Source organism: Phoxinus phoxinus (assembly GCF_949152265.1).
Source record: "Phoxinus phoxinus genome assembly, chromosome: 10".
NCBI classification, from domain to species: domain Eukaryota; kingdom Metazoa; phylum Chordata; class Actinopteri; order Cypriniformes; family Leuciscidae; genus Phoxinus; species Phoxinus phoxinus.
In genome coordinates, this window is record NC_136885.1 from 31,297,835 (window position 1) to 31,322,098 (window position 24,264).

The window sequence follows — 24,264 nt, forward strand, 5'->3', positions numbered from 1 at the left end:
GTGCACACACACACACACACACCCACACATACTTGTACACACCTATGTTGGAAGTCCAGCTCTTCCCCTCTTCCATCATTATTGTGTGATAGAAAATATCTGCTTTTATCCTCAACTTGCAGAACACAGGCTTATTTTAGCGATCATTGTGTTTGGACAGACGCACCGCTGCCCGTTTGAACTTCATCGAAAGGCAACTTGGCGTTTCTCGTCCGTCCGACAGCCTTGTTCATACATGTTCACACGCGTGCGAGTCTGTGTTCCATCACTTCAGTGTTTCATCATGTTAGTCAAATGTAAGGTACTAGAAAATGTTGCCATGGCAACCAAATAAAGAGCCTGGATTTGGATCAAAAAGGACAGAGGGAGAAATTGAAATAAATGGATGTATCGCGCCCGCTTTACTTTGGCTTTCAGTTCGGCATAATTAAAAGGAATAGTCACCTCTGGCCTTCGATCAGGTTCAGTCCATTAAGTTATGTGGTTCTTGAAGGGCATTTATAAGGGTCAACATTTATATCGTGTTTTTAATGCTCTCTCCATCTCAGACACATTAAAGTGATTTATAGTTTATTTTTCTACCATATGACGATTCTTATTAAAAACTGGAGATTGATTTGCAATAAACAGTCACATTGCATTGATTGCTTTATATCCTTTCAGAACATTACTGTGATGGCACCATACTATACCATAGTACTGAAGGACTACCATATTCATATACACTACCATTCAAAAGTTTGGGGACACTGAGATTTATTCAGCAAGGATGCATTCAATTGATCAAAAGTGACAATGAAGACATGTACAAGTGTTCTTCTCCGGTTACTTAACTGTAACCTTGTTCCCTGAGAAAGCGGAACGAGATGCTGCGCTGCTTAGCGCATTGGGAACGTCTTTAATCGTGACCTGCTGTGAATATAGTGTGTAAACACGTCGATGAAATCGACCGGAAGTAATATAGCCTCGGTCGGTGACGTCAACGGCGCGCACCCGCGACGCGAGGCTATAATTAGATGAGCCGCAGGTGCATCGTCAGGATATTTTGTCTGAAGAGCAGTCCTGGGACATCATCAGCACGGCAAAGTAGCGCAGCATCTCGTTCCGCTTTCTCAGGGAACAAGGTTACAGTTAAGTAACCGGAGAAGTTCCCTTTCGAAAGCTACAATCGATGCTGCGCTGCTTAGCGCATTGGGAACGAGAATACCCACGCCGCCGTGCTTGAAGGTGTCTGGACTCCCTACGGCTGTGTAGGTGTGCTCACAAGAAACGTAGGAAAGCCCTAGACATTAGCTTGCGATGTCGACTCAAGGACGTGAGAGCCCGGAGTGGTATGAACATCCAAACTATAAAATCTTATGAATGTGTGCGGAGAGGACCAGCCTGCCGCATCACAAACAAACTGCAAGGGGGCACCTCTTGCCAAGGCAGCAGAGGAGGCGACCCCTCTGGTGGAGTGAGCCCTTAGACCCGTTGGCGAAGCTTGGCCGCGCGCCTCATAGGCAAGAGCAATAGCATCCCTGACCCAATGTGACATGGTCTGTTTAGTGGCGGCAGCACCTCTGTTGCTGCCCCCATAACAAACGAATAGTTGCTCTGACTTACGCCACTGGCTAGTGCGGTGGACGTAGGCCTGAAGGGCACGGACTGGACACAGTCTGTGAGATCTCTCCCGCTCCAGCGTTGTGAACGGTGGAAGGCAGAAGGCCTCTAGAGTGACCGGATGTACAGCCGAGAATGGTACCTTAGGCAGGTAATCAGGATGAGGATGCAAAATCACTTTCACCATTCCTGGGGCAAAGTCTAAGCAGGGTGGCGATATTGACAGAGCCTGCATGTGCCCGATTCTTTTTAGAGAGGTTATAGCCATAAGAAAAAAACATCTTTATGGTCAGAAGTTTATCAGACGCTGACTCTAGAGGTTAAAAAGGGGGTCTCAACCAGACCCTCTAGGACTATTGCTAAGTCCCACGAAGGGATCTTTGGTTCTTACGGGAGGCCTCAGTCATCTGGCCCCAATATTGAAGCGAGCGAGCAGAGGATGTCTCCCGAGTGGCACCCCGTCAACCAAGGCGTGGCAAGCCAAAGAGCGACCACATAAACCTTGAGAGTGGCGGGGCATGTACCTGTTGATAATTTTTCCTGCAGGAAATCCAGAACTGAAGCAATCTGGCAGTTGACCGGATCTGCATTATGTACAACACACCACCTTTCAAAGACACCCCATTTGTTGGCATAACTCTTTCTAGTGGAGGGAGTCCTAACACTTAGAATGGTCCCAATAACGGCAGGCGAAAGCCCAGTGTCCCTCAGTTGGTACCCATCAGGGGCCAAACATGAAGATTCCACAGGTTGGGCCTGGGATGGAATATCGTACCCTCCGCCTGAGAAGATCCCTCCTCTCCAGAATCGCCCATGGCGAGCCGTTGAGGAGCGAAATATCTCCAAGAACCATACTCTGTTCGGCCAACGCTATCAGTAAGAGGCAAGACCCTTGCTGGCGAACTCTGGCTAGAACTCCTGGGAGCAGAGCCACTGGAGGAAACGCATACAGGCGCATTTTGGGCCATGTGTGCGCAATCGCATCCAGACCCAGGGGGCTGGGTGACTCAGAGAGAAGAGGAGACATTGCGCTGTCCGCTGGGCGGCGAAGAGGTCCACCTCCGCTTCATAAAATCTGATCCAGATCTGTTTTACTACATCTGGGTGGAATTTCCACTCCCCCATTGGTAATTTCTGTCCGGACAGTAAATTTGCTCCCACATTCAGATGCCCTGGAAATGTACACTGCCCTGAGTGACAGGAACTTTTCCTGGGCCCAGAGAAAATCTGCCTCACTATTCTGTACAGATTGCGTGAGTGTAGACCTCCCTGGTGATTTTAAGTAAGAGGCTGCTGCTCTAGCACTAGGACATGACAGCCTAGGACATGACAGCCTCTCAACTGAGGGAGAAAGTATTTCAGGGCCAGAAATACATATTTCATCAACTTGAGGCAATTGATTTGCTAGTCAAGATGATGCCTCCCCAAACCCTTGGGCTGGACGATCACTTAAGACCGCTACCCAGCCCGACAGGCAGGCGTCTGTCGTTAGCATTATGCGACGAGAAGACGCACCAAGAGTGGGACCCAAGGTGAGGAACCGGGGTCTGAACCACGTAGAAAGGGAACGAAGCTACAGCGCGTAACCCTTACCATAAACATGGATTTTAGAAAGTACACGAAGCGTTCAGCGCGTGACTTACCATAAACATGGATTTTTAGAAAGGACACAAAGCACCCAATGCGTGCTCTTGCCTCTATTTGCCCTTGGGGAATTTGAGCCACAAATGAAGTGGTCTCGTGTGCAAAAGGCCCAGAGGGATCCCTGTGGACGCAGCTGCCATGAGACCTATCCTGACCTAGCCAGATGTTGCTTTAGGGTGTTAAAAAAATGGTCTTGACAAGCGGGGGACAGTTGTGCCCCCGATGGTGACAGAGTCCCATTTAAACCCCAAGCACGTTGGAGAGTGAACGCTCTTCTTAGCGTTGCAACTCAACCCCATAGAGAGAAGCGTGGATCGATATTGATGTCGAAAGCGCAAGCTCCTGAGACTGTGCCAGTATCAGTCAATCGTCTATGTAACATGGCTAGGTCGAATGGAAGAACCCGATATTGGTAGGCTTCGCCCCCAAAAGCAAACCTCGGGAACTTCCTGTGTTGTGGCAATATTTCTATGTGAAAATATGCGTCTTTAAGATCGACCGTGAAGATCCAATCATGATGTTGAATTTGCAACACGATCTACTTGATAGTTAGCATCTTAAACTTGAGCGTTCTGACGGAACGGTTCAAGCCTCAAAGATCTAAAAACAGACGCAGTCCCCCATTTCTTTCTTGTGACAGCAGATGCGCCTACTTCTGTTTTATGGTAGTGGGAACACACCGTTAAAACGAGGAGGGCAACATATTCCTTTTACTGTCTTTAGGACACAAAAAGAGATACTCGGCAGTAGCTTTCACACTGCCAAAGTCTCTTAAAGGGTACCAAATTTAATACTTCGAATTGGGGGAATGTTAAATGTTCTGTGTCCTGGGCGATAACAGGAAACAACAGAACCTTCAACATTTCGCTGGACACCGCTACCCCCTGAATCACCAAAGGTGGCAGGGATGTAACAGTGGTTTCGTGAGGGTGTCAGGTAGGAGCTGATTGATGTATTTTACATGCCCTATCCCGGAGGGGCACACCCCCACAGACCTGGGACAAAAAACTCAGGATTTCTGTCTCTGGTATATTATGAGGCTGCTGAGCGCGACAAACCGGTCCCCAGTCATTACGAGGGGGAACGCAACTCGCCACACTCTGCTTTTGAGCCCTCTTTTTTTAAATCAGATCAGCCTGGTACGTCTGCAACACTGCCATAGTGTGCAGAGCAGCACCAGTCTGACCCCCACCAGCGTGGATGACATTATACACGGCTTGGTGGGGAGTGCTGACTCCTTAAATGACGATGAGCCACAGAGAAGAGATAGCCAGCGAGCGTCTCTTCGGACTGGCGCATCATCGTATGCACATGCCCCCATGATAGTCTAATAAATTGACGTCAAGGGCACAAAGAATAAGGTTTTCCCCATGCACGAGTTAACGTCATGGAGATCCTCAAGGAGGACAGTCTAGCTGTAATCTGGCCACTGCACGAGTCACCAACTCGAGTAACCTCTCACACGCTTTATCATAACGAGAGAAGTGCTCGGAGTCGGTACTCTCAAAGTCCATCATAATATATATATTTTTTAGATGGCTTTTACAATATTTAATCCCTCAGAATTAAATGTGGCCAAAGAACAGCCAGACAATAAATTATTACAAGCATTTGATATATTGCATTGAATATCTGATTTCTCATCATCATTCAATTCATCAGCAATAAATACAGCCAAATATCAATCAGACACGGTCTGGATGACAGGCTGTATTTAAATCTTTCATAAGATCAGCCTGGTATGCCTGTAGTGTACAGCGCGGTACCAGCCTGACCCGCTGAAAATGCATGTGATAATACGATCCCAGGGGAGAGAAAGCTCGCGCGCGTCTCTCCAATCTGAGACAGCATCATATAATCGCGTGCCTTTGCACCTGCGATAGTCGAATTGGTCGACGTCGAGGGCACAAAGACACGTCATGTATAAATATATATATTATATTTACATCTTTATTTATAATCTTTGAGTGTCTTTTTGTTGTGATCAGTGTAGTCTGGCCACTGCACGAACGATCGCCCCGAGCAGTTCTCCTTTTATTATCACGGGAGGAACGCTCGTAGGCGGCAAACTCACGAGATTAAATGTCCTCTGCCCGAGCCGAAGAAGCGCCGAGGCACGCTTCGGTAGTCAGGCAAAAGGACATCGCGATCTGGAGAGAGAGCGAGCGAAAAGGACGCACCCGTCTCTCGCTTCTCAGCCAGATCGACACGCGAGCCCCACAATCGCATTGTGGGTGCCACCCCTTTGAAATAAGCAAAGCGAACGCGAAGCACTTTAACTGTGAACATTCCACTGTGCTCGAATTCACCATGCTCAAACGCAAGGGCAGCATGCTCTTTTCCAAACAAACAAAGCAGTAAGCTTGTGTATCCAGTTCTGACATAGGACGAGAACATGGAGGGACACAGCGCTTACTCCGTCGACACATTTCTCTTTCTCCTTTTTAGATCGTAGAGAGATGAGAAAGAGAAAATCTGCACACTGTCAGTGATAAACTAAATAACTCCTAACAAAGATCTGTAGTAGATAGAGAGGAGATAAATGCTTGCACACCAAACACAGAGAGATCTCTGAAGACAAAAGACCTGACGATGCACCTGCGGCTCATCTAATTATAGCCTCGCGTCGCGGGTGCGCGCCGTTGACGTCACCGACCGAGGCTATATTACTTCCGGTCGATTTCATCGACGTGTTTACACACTATATTCACAGCAGGTCACGATTAAAGACGTTCCCAATGCGCTAAGCAGCGCAGCATCGATTGTAGCTTTCGAAAGGGAACTTGAGGTTAACTTTTTATTTATCAAAGGATCCTGAAAAAAAAAAAAAAAACGTTTTGAACATTGATGATAATAAGACATTTCTGAAGGATCATGTGACACTGAAGACTGGAGTAATTATGCTGAAAATTCACCTTTGCATCACAGGAATGAATTACATTTTAAAATATATTCAAAGCAATTATTTAAAATTGTGATATATTAGTAATGTAAGTTTTCATAATAACAGTTAATTAATTAAGGGCGATCTATACACTAGAAGTTAGTCAAATTAACGTTATCATATTTTGTATTTTAGTATAACACATGTTGTATTGAAAATCATCATTCAGGACTGGTATTATTTGTAATATAACTGGCAACACAACTCTGTTTTCACAAGACGAAAATCATAGGAAATTCAGATTCTGATTGCATACAATTTTTTGTTTCCTTAATAGTTGTTTTAGAATCTTTTAGTAATTTTCTGGAAGGAAAATGGACAATGTTTGACAAGCAATATTTCATTCACTATCTTCAAAAAAAAAAAAAAAAAATGTAGATAATTTTTTGAATAGAACAATATCAGAACAAAGTTATACAAATTCATCAAATTCTTGGGCTCGTTGTCGTCATGGAAAAGCACATCTCTATTACATGCCGATCATTTCCATTGATCTCCTCATCTGACAATAACCGTTCTTGATTAAATCCGTCAAAAAGACTCATTCATGCAGTGTGCTTCTAAAAGTTGATTAAATAAACTTTCCGAAATATAAATATGTGTCTGTGTGTGCATACACTACTGTTAAAAAGTTTGGGGTCAGTATAATTTTTTTATTTATTTTTTGTAAGAAGTTAATACTTTCATTTAGCAAAGTAAATACATTTATAATGTTACAAAAGATTTATATTTTTTTAAAAATAGTTTCTAAAAAAAAAGTTTCTATTAATCAAAGAATCCCCCATAAATGTATCACATTTTCCACAAAATATTAAGCACACAACTGTTTTCAAAATGTTTCTTGAGCAGCAGATCAGCATATTAGAAAGATCATGTGACTGAAGACTGGAGTAATGATGCTGAAAATTCAGCTTTGCATCACAGAAATAAATGTTATTTTATAATATATTAAAATATAAATTTTTAATGGTATTAATATGTCACATTATTACTGTTTTTACTGTATTTTTATCAAATAAATGCAGCCTTGGTGAGCATAAGAGACTATATTCTGTTTTGTAATGTTCTGTTGAGTTCAGAAATGATCCCATATCCTTGTCTTGAAGAAGAATCACACTCGAAAGCTGATTGGTTATTCACAGTAATCGAAAAGAAGATTCTTGCTGATTGTCATGACAACGGCTCTAATGCTTCTATTTTTGTTTATGGTTTTCTGTCCCCATTTGGCATGCAAAAAACTGTTAGTGGAGCCAAAAGTCATGAACATCAATGATTCAGTTCCAGAACTTCCAGTATTTTTGTAAAAAAAAAAAAAAAAAAAGGAAACAAATAACCGATTCTGATTAAGAACCAGTTTAAGATTGCAAAACGCATTCAAGAGACAGTATGACCAAGGCCTCAGATGAGTTGATATGTAACATATACTCGACTTTAATGGACATATTACATAATAAGAACTGTAAAACCAGCTGAGTTGAGGCTGCGCACCAGGAGAGGGATCAGGAGGAGCGGTTTGGAGATTTGAGGTCTGACGTTCAGGATCGCAAAGAGACCGAAAAAACTGATGAGATTGAAAGTGCAGAGAATAGAATGGATGTGAGAGGTGAGGGGAAGGAAAATGCTCTCATAAAAAAGAGAGAGGCAGAGAGATGGATAAATACACTGTTTGATTTATGTAAAAGAGTTGCGTGGGTGCAAGGCGAGAGAACTGTATGGCTGTGATAGTGTGTGTGTGTGAGCTGTGAGCTTCAGAGATTGAGAGAGAGAGACAGATTGCATTGGCTGGAGAGACAGTGGGTATTTACACTGAGATTTATGGGAGGGTTATCACAGCATCGAGCAGGAGAGACTGATGGTTTGATGGTTGAGCACTGCTTCTTTCAGTCTTTTCTCCTCCCAGCACCTCTACGTTCATTAAGCCGCCCATTCATTTGTTTCTGTTGGTCTTATTTTAATGACTTCACATTCCTGAGCAATAGTCGTGTCTATAGCTCCGCCAATGACTGCGCTTCTGTATCCGGTACTTACTCAAGGACGCCAGTCAATAAGCACTTTGTTTGCAAGTGGCTGTCTCTTGTGCCTGCAGTTAGACTGTTTTATTTCTCATTGTTTTGCCATTTTCTTTACAACGCTTTGGTCCAAAATTAACTTTTACCACATCTGCCAATAGCAGTTGAATTGAGAACATTTACTGGGCAGAAAATATTGCATTAAAGTGTATTGTACATTATTTGTATTATCTTTATTTTAGTTTGAAAGATATCAATACTTTTATTCAGAAAGGATGCATTAAAATTGATAAAAAGTGACAGACATGTATAATGTTACGAAATATTTACATTTCAAATACATTTTAAAATATGTTCAAATAGAAAACAGTTAGTTAGAGTTTTGCTGTTTACTATTTTTGATCAAGTAAATGAATAATGAATGGTAGGCAACGCCGTGAAGGATCCATCTGGTTTATCCTTCTTTACCCGTCAAACAAAGGACGCATTTCGAGACCACATTTGAAGGAGCCTTTGAATTGGGATTGAAAATTCGAATCCCAATCAATTGGGATTGATTGACTTCCAATTGACAGCCTTCGTTGCACACACGCACATTGATCTTGTTCTTTTCCTTTTAATGGCGGTTGCAAACCCACTTAAAGCTGAATACCGCCACCTACTGGACAACACCTGCGTGAAAGCTAACATAAAATAAGTGATCGGGCTTATGCCCGGTACACATTGTACGATTTCGGGCTGTCCCAGATCAAAGATGACCAATCGCGGCGAATTATGTGGTCGTGGCTCCAAAGCGGTGGTCCTGCGTCGTACAGTGAGAGAGATTCAAAGATGGCCGTTGTCACGGTCTTGCGACCAAAGATAGCCTGTGATCATTTTCTGAAAGTGTCATAAATTTAGGATGATCATCTCGCAGTGTGTTTGCAGCTATGACCTACGACTGACTAGCCAATAAAAATTAAACATGAAATGACATATTGATCAACGCGACATACTTAAAACTACTTACCTCAAGCTCCATTTACAAGCAAGTTGGCCTCTGTTCCTTATCCATGACTGCATCTATATTCTCCTTTTTCACGTCCTCCTCTTTTTTCAGCTCTCATAAAAACCACCAGTGCGATTCATTTTGCACTATTTGTTTACTAGCGCATGCTGATTACTTTTTATTCTTCTATATTACTTGCGTCGAAGCCTACGATTCAATAGTGTCATCATCGTACAGTCTATATACAGTACATGTCGTACTCAAGTTTATTAGATCCATGTCGTACAGTGTGTTTTGTTATGCTCTTATAGAATTGGCGAAATCACACAGTCTGTAGCAGGCATTAGGATAGCCGGTATAGATCAGCCCTGATACCGATCCTAGCTGTTTTCCTTGCATATTTCTTGGCCACAGATCAATGGCTCTGTTCTAAATTGAAACTCATACTGTAAAGTGATTTGGAGTAGTAAAATGCATAACAATTCTGTACATAGCACATTGGATTGCATTATATTAATGAATAATAATATTTGTTGTAGTTAAATTGTTTATAGTTATTGACATTTCTTTTGCTTGGACCATTTTAAATGGAATTATTCTTGTTGAAATGCATTATGGGATTGCTTTCACCACAACGGCTAAAAGAAGGTATCTTACCTTTTGGAACAGCCCCTTGCATTGGGAATGCTGCCTACATTGGCAGTCCACTTGGTTTTGGGACAGAGCCATATAGTGTCACTCGCAGCATCATATACGAGATGAGCCAGACTCCGTCTCTCAGTGAAACGCAACCTGGCACAACAATGTATAGAAAAGCCACATTATTTTATCGCACAAATTGTTGTTTTGGTGGTTTAATGTGATGAACATTATAAGTAGACATAAATATGTCTTTCCATTATAGATTTTTTTTACTAAAAGTTGTGCGATTCAAGACAGATGTCACTGACTAAATTGTGATCTAATGTGCATTAGGTTGCAAACTGGCAAGTAACTGCCAATTTTCACTTGCATATTGCTACTGGCTTATAGATAGAGCATCTTCGATTACCAATGCATTTGTAAAAAAAAAAAAAAACCTATTCACAGGTATATTTATGACGCATGATTTATTGAATCTACACCTAAAAAGTATAAAGAAAATACTGTCAACATGATGAACATCCTTATATAAAATAAAACAACTTTGAAAAATGTTTGACAAAATATGATTTCTTTTAGCTTGATTTAGATTTCTATTCTTTTCTTTCTTTTCTTTTTTTGGGAAAAAATTATTATTGATTTATATTTAAATAAAAATGTATTTATATTCATTGAAATTAATTCATTTTCATTATTGGGTGATTTATTTTTATATATAAAATATTGTATATATATATATATATATATATATATATATATAAATGTATATTTCTATTTACCATTATTTTTATTTTAGTTTTAGTTTCAGTAATTTTAGTACTTCAAATTAAACTTTTTTTTTTTTGCAGGTACTTGGCAAGCGGACATTTTTCATTTTAGCTCTTTTACTGTTTTTTTTTTTTTTTTTGGTAAATAGTTGCAGGGAAAAACTGGGCATCATACACTAAAAGACTAAGAATCACACACTAGCAGACTTTCATGTAGTTCCGAACACAACAAACTCGCACAGAAATGTGTGCCACTTAGCTAGGACACGCGTAACAAATCAAAAACATTATGTATTCTAAAATCTGCTCAAAATATCAAACATATTTGACAACTGGATGGAATCATAATCTTTTGGCAACTAGCATTTGATACTTTCAGACTGCACATCGGGACAAAAATCTGTGCTAAAGTCATGTAGTGTATTCCAGCCTTTTGTTACATTAGCCTAATTATTGTCACAGTGGTCATAATTATTGCATAAATATTACTTAGTACCATAAAATTCCCTCAAAATACATAGTATTAAATAAATAAAAATTATTGAACAAAAATATATGACATTTATTTCACCGGAAAAAAAAAGTTAGGCTTGTTAACTTTTATCGCTCTCTCTTTCAGAAAACGCTCGGCTTCGGCGGAAGAGCATCGCCACCGGGAAGCAGCCAAGCATGGAGATCCCACCCACTGCCCCCCCACAACCCTTCCGACAATCCGTGAGTACCCCACCGTTCCGTCCCAGATCCCTCTCTCCCTCCCTATCCCTCTCACTCCCGTTCGCCCCTCTGCCCCTGTCGCCCTCTCTCTCCCCGTCTCTCTCACACCAGAGAGTGAGCACCCCTCCGCTCCCTCGTTCCCTCCCTCTCTCCCCGACCGTCTCTCTGACTCTCCCTCCCTCAGTCCCGCTCTCTCACTGGGCTGCTGGTGAGTGGAAGGTTGTGGGTTCTAATCCAGGGACTGGACCCAGTTTGGCGGCACAACCCTCTCTTGAGGTACGTTATCTAACAGCTGAGCTGTCTCCGACACAGCTTCTGCTGTGGGTTCGAGCGGCCGGCGTGCGGTTCGGAAGTGTTAGACAAACAGTTAGTCACGCAGGAAGCAATCATGTTTATCTGTTCTTAAGCCAATGATTGAGTCATTATGTCTGAGTTCATCAGATATAACGAACAATTTCTTTGCGATTAAACGTTTTTGTCTGTTAATAATAGACTGAAAGTGATGACTTTTGTTTAGTGTCATGGTTTAATTCAAATGCACAGGGATTTGAGCAGCATGGGCAAATACTTAAAAATGTGAAAAAAAATTTTTTTTGTAGTATTTTACTTCATTCGAATGCTATGACACTTAGTGACTTTTGTGGCACTTGCTACTGTTTGTGAAAAAAATTAAGAACATTTGAAAAGGTTAAATGGTCATAATTATTGTCATCATAGGTTAAATGGTCATAATTATTGCATAAATATAACTTAGTACCATACAATTCCCTCAATAATTTACTTATTGTTGAAAAAAATATATATTACATTTATTTTTCCTGGAAAAAAAGTTACATTTGAGGTGTTCGGACACTTTTGACTGGGAGGAGTATGAGTGTGTCCTCTAAATGTGGAGCATCAGAGGGTTAAAAATAAAGCTTTCAAAAGGGGGTTTTCGCAGCGATGCCATAAAAAAAAAACATTTTTGGTTCCCAAAAGAATCTTACAGTGAACAGTTCTTCAAAGAACATTTTAAAAAATCTAAAGAACTACTACTATAAAGAACCTTTTGTGCAATGGAAATGTTCCTTGGATGTTAAAAGTCCTCCATGGAACCATCAATGCCAATTTATTCTTAAGAGTGTGAGCAAGACGACTTTTGTTTAGTGTACCGGTTTAAGGAAATTAAAATGTAACATTGGAACTGAAGATTGTGCCAAATCTGCCAAAAATGCCATTTCTACTGTATAAGCATAACACATTTTTATGGGATCTCATTTGGTTTTGATGATTCTGTTGACAAACTAAGTTACCCTAGTTTTATTGCTCTAAGAACTATGGGCCAGATTTACTAACAGCTTACGCCAGTGCAAACCCTCTTTTGGTGTTAAAAAACTACTGTCATTATTGATTAAATACACACAGTGAAAAATTTGCGCTGAAAAGGCGTGGACACAGTAATTTTTTTTAGGCGGCTGACCCTGTTGCATATGCATTTGTAAGAGTTTCCTTTCAGGCGCAACATTTATGGGAAGAGATTATTTGAATGATTCATGTAAGGTGATTTAGTTGGGCTGGTCAGTACCTGGATGGAAGACCTCCTGGGAAAAATATGTATCTGTTGGAAGAGGTGTTAGTTAGGCCAGTTGGGGGTCTGTGTGGGTCCTAACGGCCCAGTATAATGATGGGGACACTATACTTTCAAAAAGCACCGTCCTTCGAATGAGATGTTAAACCGAGGTCCTGATTCTCTGTGTGGTCATAAACAATCCCAGGATGTCCTTCAAAAAAGAGTAGTGGTTTAACCTCGGCATCCTGGCCAAATTTGCCCATTGGCTTCTGTCCATCATCATTGCCTTCTAATCATCCTCATATATACTGATTGGCTTCATCACTCTGTCTCCTCTCCACCAGTAAGCTGGTGTGTTAAATGTAACAAATTATTATTATTATTACTAAGGTTTTGCGCTAGTCAATTTACAGGTTTAGTTATTTTAGTAAATCTGAGTTAAACTGTTCTGAGTGGTTGTTAATGCATGGCAATGAGGTGAATGTTCTTGGTGGCTTCTAACAAACGTCAGACCAGAAGTCATTCATTTCCAGTATATTGGAGCTCTGTGGAGTTCTGATCATTTTCGAATGCAGAATTTTCGGATCTTATTTGAATCCTCTTTTGCGGCTAGACCGTACATGACTGCCAGACTGAATGTGATGTTTTCTAATCAAAACTATGAAAAAGAGTATGAAAATGACCAATATTTACTTTTCTTTATACACAATTTCTCTAAAATGGGCAGTTTTTAATAATTATGTCAGAAATAATCATTTTAGAATTATTACAAAATTATTTACATTGATGAGTTCTAGAAAATGCACTATGCTTACCTTTCAGATATACTAACGGTGATTTGTTTTGTGTATGCATTCATTATTCATTCATTATACCATGGTGAAAAAGTGGAGGGTCACTGCTGCTTCTCAACCAATCTGAAAGTTCTGTCCGCCTGCCACTAGGGGGACAATATGCGACAATCGGACTCGAATGTCAGAGATAGTGGGAAGGCGGTTTCATTGAAAGTGACGAAAAAATACCCCAGAAAACTGAAATATAGGGAATATAGTTTTATAATTGAAATATAGTTTTAAGTATTGTCTGTTAAAGGTGCAGTAAGCAATTTCTGAGAAATGCTGTTGAAAGCATAGACAGTATATAAGATGGACACAGCGACCCCATAGACTTCAACGGAGAAAAGTGAAGCCCATTTGAAGCACTCACTTCCTGATCGCCAGGCGAACTGCGCAGGCTCAAACTGAGCTTGAACACGTGAGCAACGTGTCTGACAGCTGTCAGTCTTCTAGTAGCTGTGCGGAGAGAAATCTGAATCATTCCCTTCCGAATCTCGCAGAGACGGAGAGCGTGAGCATTAGCTGTCCATGAGCTAGCAGCAGGAGCAACTTTATCACTCTCGGTGGGCTTCTCCCTTCACTTTATCGGACTTAATGCCTCCACGTTCCCCCGATTGCCTGCGAGCTTCTACGCCGGTCTATACGGTAATTTCTCGACTGTGCGACAGAGAGTCGCCTGAGTTATGATGCAATCGTTAGCCTATTTTTACAAAAACGGCTTCTACGGGGCCATAACGTAAGGTACAAGGTAATGGAGCCTTTTATACATTGTCGAGTTTCTTTAGAAATAAATAATGGACAAATGGAGTCTTTGGACGCCTCAGATGTAAAGTTATTCGCTGTCAAAGTGACGCAAAAATGAATGGGAGTCAATGGAATGCTAACAGCAGGTGAAGTTCTGCTACAATGGCGGCGCCCGCGGAGGCTTCAGTTTCCGGCGGATGGATTACCCCCTTGGTTGAAAGTGGATCGGTCCGAACTCTACAACACACTTGTAGCCAATCAGCAGTAGGGAGTGTATCCTCATGATGGGGGAGGAGAGAGAGTAAACCAATCAGCAATAGGAAGTGTATACACTCATGATGGGGGAGGAGAGAGAGTGAGCCAATCAGCAGTAGGGAGTGTATCCTCATGATGAGGGAGGAGAGAGAGTGAGCCAATCAGCAGTAGGGGGTGTATCCACTCATGATGGGGGAGGAGAGAGAGTGAGCCAATCAGCAGTAGGGGCCATGTCTACTTATAAGGTGATCATGGGGAGGAGAGAGAGTGAGCCAATCGGCAGTAGGGGGTGTGTCCACTCATGATGTGATCATGGGGGAAGAAAGAGAGTGAGCAAGAGGGAGATTTATAGAAAGAGTATAGAAAGAGAGATGGCTGAGAGACATTACAAAATAGAAAAGGTCAGAAGAATAACACGAAGGGTTAAGAAGGGTTTTGATCAGGCAAGATCAAAGACCTAAAATGCCTGAAATGGATGCCAATGGATGCCGTTGTTTCTGCTCCATACGGAGTTACATTGGTACTGCTGTTTGACAGAACCAAGAAATGCTGTTGCTTTAATGTTAGCTATAGTAACAGGGCAGTTTGGAGTGTCATTGTTTGTCTTGAGCTTGTGTGCTGCTGGGGACTAACAAAAAACTCTTGCTTGTATATACTCTTGTGTACTGTGTGTTCATTTTTTGTTTTTCCTTGTCATTTGTTCGTCATCTTCACTGTATTTTTCTCGAAGTATTTTCTTTTTTTGCTTCGCTTTAGCTATAGAGACATCCACTCTTGCATTGTGTGTTTGTTATTATCAACAGGGTTTCTCAGAAATTGCTTTCTGCACCTTTAATAAAAAAAAAAAAGTTAATTTCTAACCTTGGTTGCAATATGGTTGCTACTGTTTGCGAGGCAGCAACGTTTCAGGTATACAGGTTTTAGGCTTTGGATCTGTGTAAATGAAATGCCACTATCTAAATTGAAGGTTTTCAAAATGTAATTTGAGCTTTCTTTGTAAGTATAAACTTTACAAAAAGTAAAAAGTTGATAGCACAAGAAACAAATTGTCGAATTAAAGTTTTAGTTGGCTGAGCAGTTTGGGCTGAATTAATTGCATAAGTTTAATACTAAGGGTTTGTAGTGCATAATAAACCACTAAACAGAATGTCTGAGGAATATCAATACTCTGCTGCCTTGTAATTATCACTGAGCAAATGAGCTTTCACAGCTTCATCTGCTGTGTCTAAACATTCTTCTGTTGATGAGTTGTGTTTTCAGGTTGTATCTAAGATTACCCGTCTTATGAATGCATTATGTACACAGTGAGATTTGACATGATTTTACTCTGTTGTGGCGTGAACCTCTTGCCTGCTGTTGCCAGTCTGTTCTTACTGTAGGCGTCGGGAAATATTTATGAAGCAATACTTCCCACTATTGGTTGACTGTGGATAGTGCAACGTTGCCAGAGTGTTTTGCCATGAGCAAGGGAATCTCATTTCAGACAGTTGCACCACAATGTTACATCTGCTCATCTAATTAATGTTAGAATAATTTATATTATTAATAATAAAAAAATATTGTATAATATTTTGTATTGCAAAATATTGTATAATATAATTTTTTGTCCTTTTAATAATAAGTATAAGAATATTTTTTAATGTTATATTTTATATTATTAATAATAATATAATATAAATAATAATATAAATAATATAACATTTATTATTTTTTAAGATATATGCAACATTTTTACTTTACTCCAACTAGATTTTTTAATAAAACAATACATATAATAAATATATGTATATATATATATATATATATATATATATATTAAATTTATATATATATATATTACATTTATATATATATATATATATATATATATTAAATTTATAAATAATAATTACAATAAACTTATACTGTACTCCATTTTTTGTCATTTCTACACAGGCTTGGTAAAGATGAAATTTTTTCAATGTTCAAATATTTAACATGTAAAGTATAAATGCCTGCACACTGTGTGTTTTATATGGTTAGATGTTTTTTATCATAAGGTTTAAAAAAATGCATGCCCTAACAAATCATGTGAGCGAATTTTGCCTATTATTAAGTTTTCAAGTGTCAGACTATGCAATCCAAATGATCAATTCCATAGGTTAGTTGTCTGTTGTCATGCATATTAATTCTGAGTCTGTTCTTTTTCTCAGAGTTTCCTCAGTAGAAGACTGAAGGGGTCCATTAAACGGGCCAAGAGTCAGCCCAAACTGGACCGAACCAGCAGCTTCCGCCACATGATCCTCCCTCGTTTCCGCAGCGCCGACCAGGACCGGTACCGTCCAAACTCTTCCTCCCATACACGCATGCTGAAACAGTGCTGTGTCATGATATTCCAGTGAATGAGTATTGTACAGTCATAATGGGACAGTTCCCTCAAAAATGACAAATGATAATTTTTTTCTGTGAAACAACAACACTTTTCTTTTCCAGTGGTTTGGTGGTGAATTATACTGTTAAACTCCAAAAACGCACCATTAAAGCATAAAAATAAAAGACCGGTGCACTATAATTCCTGACCTGAAATTTAAGTAATTCGTTTATAGGTGCATGAGTCCTTTTGTGTTTCAGAAAAGAATGAAAATAATATAAAATAGAGGTCAGCGAATCATCATTTTTGGATGAACTGCTCCATTAAACGCCGGTTTGCACTCCAGTTTAATATCTCTTAATATCTGCAACGTCCTCTGGTTCCTTATTCTTCTTCTTCAAGTATCCAGACAGGTGCTGAGGTGCTCTTTTAATGGTTTTTCCATTCATTTATTCATGCTCCGAGCTCTAAGCTCACCCACGGTCAGCCTGTGTTCTCTGAGAAAAAGGCAGGTCGTGGTTTTTGAAGTTCTTGCTCAGTTTGGACAGGGAAGTGCTCCAGTGACGTCTCCTTTTCAAAGAGGAAGTTTCCGCTGCTGTATCTTTGAAATGAAGGCCGTGTGCTGCCGTTTTGAGTAATTCAAACAGACAACTCCGCTTTCATATAATCGTTTGATTCAGCCCTTAACTGGAATCGTTGTGAGCTGGATTGCCGTGTGACGCACAAATGGAGTCTAACAGCTGGAGTGACAGTGTGCGGTGCGCAATTGCAGTGCTGTGAACGGTATCTCATGGAAAGGCATCGGTTCTTCTGCTCCCTTTAATTTTGGGATGTAATTGTGATGTGATCCACCTGATCTCAAAAAGAACTGGTTGTCAGGATGATTTAAATCCACAAATCCAAAATGCCAGCAAAAATGCACTGGAATTTTGCTCACTTCTCTGTTGGATTTGACTGACTGCGTCCCCAAAAGCTTGTTTGTGTAGTTGCGAATGACATACTTTGTCCAAATTCTGTCATAATTCCCTCACCCTCATGTCGTTCCCAAAACGAGGGTCTTTGGAAATGTCCAAGCAGTTCTTTTCCATGCAAACGAAATAATTTATCTTGTCAGGCTCAATAAAAGCTCCTTAAAAGTGGCTTGTATGATAGCTTTGTGTGCGATGAACAGACTGAAATGTGAGTCTTTGTTCGTCTCAGTTACTAAGTACATTGCTTCCCGAGAAGAATAATCCCCTTTTTTTCCATCTAGCGTCCTGCACATGAGTCTCCTCACCTGCTCAAAAGCCAAACCTAATGGAAGATGGATGTTATGGGAAAAAAATACAAGTTCAAACATATAAAATCACCCTGCTGATTAGTTTGAGATTTCATTCCAATATAATTGACAAAAAATGCTATTAGAAGACAAGACTGCATTCAGTTGATCAAAAATACAGTAAAAACTGTAATATTCCTGGTCCTGGGCTGTTTCTTCTAGTCCGTCACTGTTGGATGTCTGACACCATTGACATCAAACCTGGCGAGAATCGAGAGCTACAAGTCTCTAAACATGATATACAGTGCGTGAAGCATCATGACTACATTTACAATACTTTTATGGTGCCTGTAATGTTATTTTGAAGCTCGACAGCCCCTTGGTCACTATCGTTGTATGGACAAAAGCTGCTTGGACATTCGGCTTAACATCTCCAACGAGTAAATGATGACAGAATTGTCGTTTTTCATCTCTGTCCTGTTGTCCTCTTGTTACTGCTTCATTCGGTCTGTCTGTCTTTGTCTTATTCCTTTCAGTTCCCATGGTTTATGTAACATTTTGATTTCCTCTGAGAAGTCTCTCACTACTCTCTCTCTCTCTCTCTCTCTCTCTCTCTCTCTCTCTCTCTCTCTCTCTCTCTCCCTCCTCCACTCGCTCTATCATTTCTTTCATTCTGACTCACTCCTTTGGGTCTATTTTTATACCTTCCATCTCTTTCGCTCTGTCTCTCTCTCTCTCCCACACTGTATGCACTTAACGCTGTGAGGCTGTATGTATACATATACAGTGATTCTCCGAAGACGCAGGAGAAGCGATACATCACTAGTAGGGATCTAACAATTTATCACACTTTTTCTCTTGATATTTATATAATTGTACTTCTCGATAAGCTTGTCAATCTTCTCTTCAGCTCTTTTAAGGGTTTGTGGCTCTTAACTGCGAAGTGAGTGTGTGTGGGCGTTTGCAGGTACATTGGGGTAAAGGTGTATGTTGTTATGCAGTGTAAATGTGCTCGCATTTGTGCTGAGACTGATTAGAAACGTATGCAAGTAAAGACTTTTTCACTTTTAAGAATTCACGAAACTATACACGTAACGACACGTTCTCTCATGTTCTTTCAGGGCAAAAACTTTCCTCCTATTCGCTAATTACCCACAAGCCTATGGAAGCTTGTTTTTACTCTGCGAGTTATAAAGTCTGTTTTACGGAAAAAACAAATACAAATTTATCCAAATTGCAAGTTTATATCTCACAATTCTGACTTAATAATTAGCAATTGCGAGAAAAAAAATCAGAATTGTGAGATAAAAAGTCGCAATTACCTTTTTTATTTTATTCAGTGGCTGAAACAATCTTCTATACAATCCAGGTTAACCAAGTGCAAACATTTAATTCAAAGTTTTTTTCTGTAAATTATGGTAGGCTAATTTTAGATGATTTTAGTACTTTTTTATGACTTTTTATTTTTATTTTTTGCTTTCCACCTATGGATTCTAGCAGAATTTAATTGAAAAGTGATGATTTTTAACATTTTATTATTGTTATTTTATTATATCTTGTATTAGCTGCTTCTATCATTATGGTTTTGAATGGGTAGGCTTTAAACGTCTCTTAGTGTGAACAATATAAAGAACCAGTATATTTATAAACAGGATAATTTAAGTTTATTATTATATGAAGTTTATTATGCAGTGTAAATGTGCTCATATTTGTGCTGATTAGAACTGATTAGAAACGTGTATTAAGGGGCAAATTCACGAAACTATACACTAAACGCTATGTTCGCTCAGGTTATTTGCTAACTACAATCTAGTTTAACCAAGTGCAAAATGCACTGAAACCAAATCCACCTTGAGAATTTAAGATTTTTTTTTTCAGCACCAACAGTCAAATTTTTGTAAATTAGGCTAATTTTATATGATTTTAGTACTGTATTATGAAAAAATATTTGTTATTTTTAACGTTGAACTTTAAAAGTTAAACTAAGGAAAGGAGGTGGAAAGAATTTTATTGAAAAGTGATGATTGTGTAAATTTTTTATTTATCATAGTAAAAAAAAAATATATATATAAATATATATATGGATATGCAGTGTAATTGAGTGCGCTTGCAGCATTTTCAACATCGAAAATCATGATGTGCAAATTGCGTTCAACGCTATTCATTCTTCTTAGTAAATTCTCCCCAAGTGTTCTAACCCTCATGATTTATCTCACGGTTGATGGTAGAGGCTGATGTCGTTTTCCATAAACCGCAAATAAATGACTTCCAAAGAAACCCGACTTCTGTAATGTCAAATGAAATACTGACCTCGTCATGTAGGCGTGTGATGTAAGCGCAACCTGTGAGCCTCTCGTCTCTCAGTCTCAGACATGCTGTTATTGCTCCCTCACAGGACTCGTCTGATGCAGAGCTTCAAAGAATCGCACTCCCATGAGTCTTTGCTGTCTCCCAGCAGCGCAGCCGAGGCCTTGGATTTGACACTTGATGAAGATGCGGTCATCAAGCCTGTTCACTCCAGTATACTGGGACAGGAGTACTGTTTTGAGGTGATCTATAGCAAACTATACACTTCAGACTCATAACTTGCATTCTCTTTAGAAAATCGATGAGATGTTTATTAAAAAATTGCATTTTATTTTTTAATTTAGGTCTGATGGAACTATTTCAAATGTACATATTTAAACCGAATTTATGCACATGTTCTTGTTCACACACTTTATGCCCTGATCACACCAGTTTTTGCAGTGAGAGGCGCCTTTTTAAAATTGTTTTCCTATGTCAGTGAGCGTTCTGCGCGCTGTTTATGCGCCCCAGGCACCTCTGTGCCTCGAGATTTTGCAGTTGAAAAAAAAAATCAACTCCGAGCAGAAAAAAAGCCTGACGTAAAAGTTACATAAAGTTAATAAAAAACTGACTTGACTGACAGGACAGCTGTTTCGGTGGTTGCCTAGCAACATAAAAAATGCAGCGCACTGCTCGTTCTGTGTGATTGGCCAGTGCTGTGCGCCTCACGTTTTCGAACCTGAAAACACGTTTGGTGTGATCCGGGGCCTTATTAGTGTTTACATTTCTTAAAACCATGTGTTGCTCCCTCAAATCTGTCTATCTATCTGTAGATCTGTCTGTCTATCATTATCGTCGAATTGTTCCAACTTACAATTCTGCATCCTGTTTGCTACCTGAATTCAAATTCGTTTTAAATTCAGGAATTGAAATAGAATTTAAAAGGCATTCTCAATTCAGTTCTGAATGGTACATAAGACTCGTGTCTGATTTTTTGCATTTCCTTTTGGTGCCACTAGTGGCATAGAAATCACACATTTCACTTAAAAGCATTTAATGCATGACTATATTAGCCCCAGTGCCCTGTGGAATTTTGTTGTTTTTTCCTTCTAATTACACTGATGGTTGAAATAGTGAAACTCATTATTCTTTTCCTTAGGTGACAACTGCTTCAGGAACAAAGTGTTTTGCCTGTCGGTCGGCTGCGGAGAGAGACAAATGGATAGAGAATCTACAGAGAGCTGTCAAACCAAACAAAGTGAGTGTAAAGAAGAAAAAGCAAAGAGAAACTCTCTATTTCTCTCTTCTCTTCTTCCATGACTGCACCAATCTACTTCAGTAACAACCTCTTCTGTCATTTTCATCTTTACACTCATTTTACCCTCTACTGATGTTTGTAGGAGTCTCAAATGAACTTCAAACTGCTTCCATGTGCTGTTCTGCCACATAATGAAACAAACTCCTTTTTTAATCTGGTATGCTAAGATGTAGCCCAAAGGCCAATGCAGAATACTGAATGTTCCTTCTTCAGACATCTATTATCTCTCATGTTGGCTGCGTCTGTTGTTAGGGTTTTGAATGGATAGGCTTTAAAAAGTGTCTTGGTGAAACGAGCAGTGTGGATTGACTCGTCCAGATGTTCAGGCAGCGGGAGTTTGGGCTGAATCGTGGAGAACATGACACAGGCGTCCAAAAATGATCAGCCTGCTCAGTCTTGCAACAGATGCGTTGTCAATATTACAATAAATGAGGACAGACCAAGGGTGTTCATTAGTTTGGTTTATTAGCTGATTAGTTTAAGAAGTTTCCGAATTGATAGAAAAAGCTGAGTAGTGCATTGCAAACCAATGAAGCACTAACTGGCAAAAAACACAATTTGAACATATGGTACCATGGGAATACCATGTTTTTGTTTTTTTTACATTTACCATAGTTTATTTTACATAGTCACAGATGGAGTCACAGTCTGTTCACTGACCGTCAAAACGGGAAAGCTCTAATCAGGATTGTTATGTAACTTACTTCTGGGATTTGGGTCGCACAGTTTTTACCAGTCCACCTTTACAAGGTACAATGTGCTTTCTGTGAATGTGTGAAATCATCACCATGTGTTCACAAATGCCTTGAAAGATATTCAAGTTTTAAGACATTTAGTAGCAAGTAAAGTAGATATCCATGATCAGAACTGCCACTTTATTAATACATATTATGTAATAATATCAATGTATATAATAATAATAATAGCGGCAATGCAGAGCAGGAAGAGCAAAAACAGCAGAAATTGAACATACATGAAAAAACAGCAGAAATTGAACATACATGAAAAAACAGCAGAAATTGAACATACAGGAAAGAACAGCTGGTTCAGAAGTACAGAAAATTATCAAAAAATGTATAAGTTCAGATGAGAATAAACACTGAATGAACAAAAACATACTTATTTCTAATCCAAGAGAAAGAAAGATTAGTACAATGCTTGAATAATAAAGGAATCAAAATGAGACAATATTCCACAATTTTGAGTTAGAGACTCCAAATTTGCTATGATGACAGGTCAGACTATCCTCTATCTGTGTGCCAAATTTCATAACTTTCCCGCAAGCGGTTCTACAGGCTGCCATAGACTCCCAGAGTGGAAGAACACCAACGATTTCAATAGGTGCTTGGCCCCTAATTATAATAAGATTAAAATTAATATTTGAAATGTATTATTTCAGGATCACAAGTTTTTTCACTGTATTTTTGGTACACTGAATTGACATTATTTTGATATGCATTGAATGCATTTCCGCATAATTTGTCAATGTCATCAGATTTACCCGCTTATGAATAGCATGTAAAAAACAGAATGAACTGTGATTGGTTGCTTTTTGTTAGTTTGGCTATGTAAAACTATCTTTTAAGAATCTTGGAGGACCATGGTACTGTATATGAATATGGTAATCATTCAGTAACATGGCATATATATATATATATACACCATAGTATTACCACCTGAGAGACAATCACTGTAGCATATTAACATCACTTTTTAATAAAAGGGCTGGTGCTTTTGAAATCTGTTTTTAAGGGTATATTACTGTAAATGCCAGTAGAAAACTAATGTTCCAGGGCCATTTTGATGAGTCTGAATGACTCATCTTTCTCTGAAACATCATTGTCTATGACCACTCCAGCACTTTAGACATGCAGTAGGTGTTAGACTAACAGTAATTCAAATCATTATCTTTTCTGAAGCACTGCCACCCTCAAACTTGCAATCTCTCCTGTCTGTCCGCATGCTTGACAGCACATTTAAAGTCCAGCAAACCCTCTCACCACCATCACCTAGTTTATATATGATGCAAATATAATTCTGTGTTTCCCACACTCAGGACAACAGTCGACGCGTCGACAATGTTCTGAAGCTGTGGATCATCGAGGCCCGTGAACTCCCACCCAAAAAGCGCTATTATTGTGAACTGTGCTTGGATGACATGCTTTACGCCCGCACCACCAGCAAACCCCGAACCGATACTGTGTTCTGGGGTGAGCACTTCGAGTTCAACAACCTGCCAGCTGTCCGCAGCCTCCGCCTTCATCTTTATAAAGAGACAGATAAAAAAAGACGCAAGGTAAAAGACCACCTCATGCTCTTTTGCAAGACACTCAACTCCAAATGAATACTTAAAGACTT

The 24,264-nt window shown here is 39.6% G+C and overlaps 1 protein-coding gene across 1 annotated transcript in view; it reads left to right on the forward strand.

Annotated features, from left to right (window-relative positions):
* syngap1b (synaptic Ras GTPase activating protein 1b) overlaps nt 1–24,264 on the forward strand; it is a 127,305-nt gene that overhangs the window by 73,924 nt on the left and 29,117 nt on the right. The window contains 5 exon segments of the mRNA XM_079625633.1: nt 11,216–11,586; nt 16,887–17,008; nt 20,698–20,851; nt 21,748–21,846; nt 23,963–24,202. Of these exon segments, the coding sequence (XP_079481759.1) occupies nt 11,216–11,586; nt 16,887–17,008; nt 20,698–20,851; nt 21,748–21,846; nt 23,963–24,202 (986 nt within the window).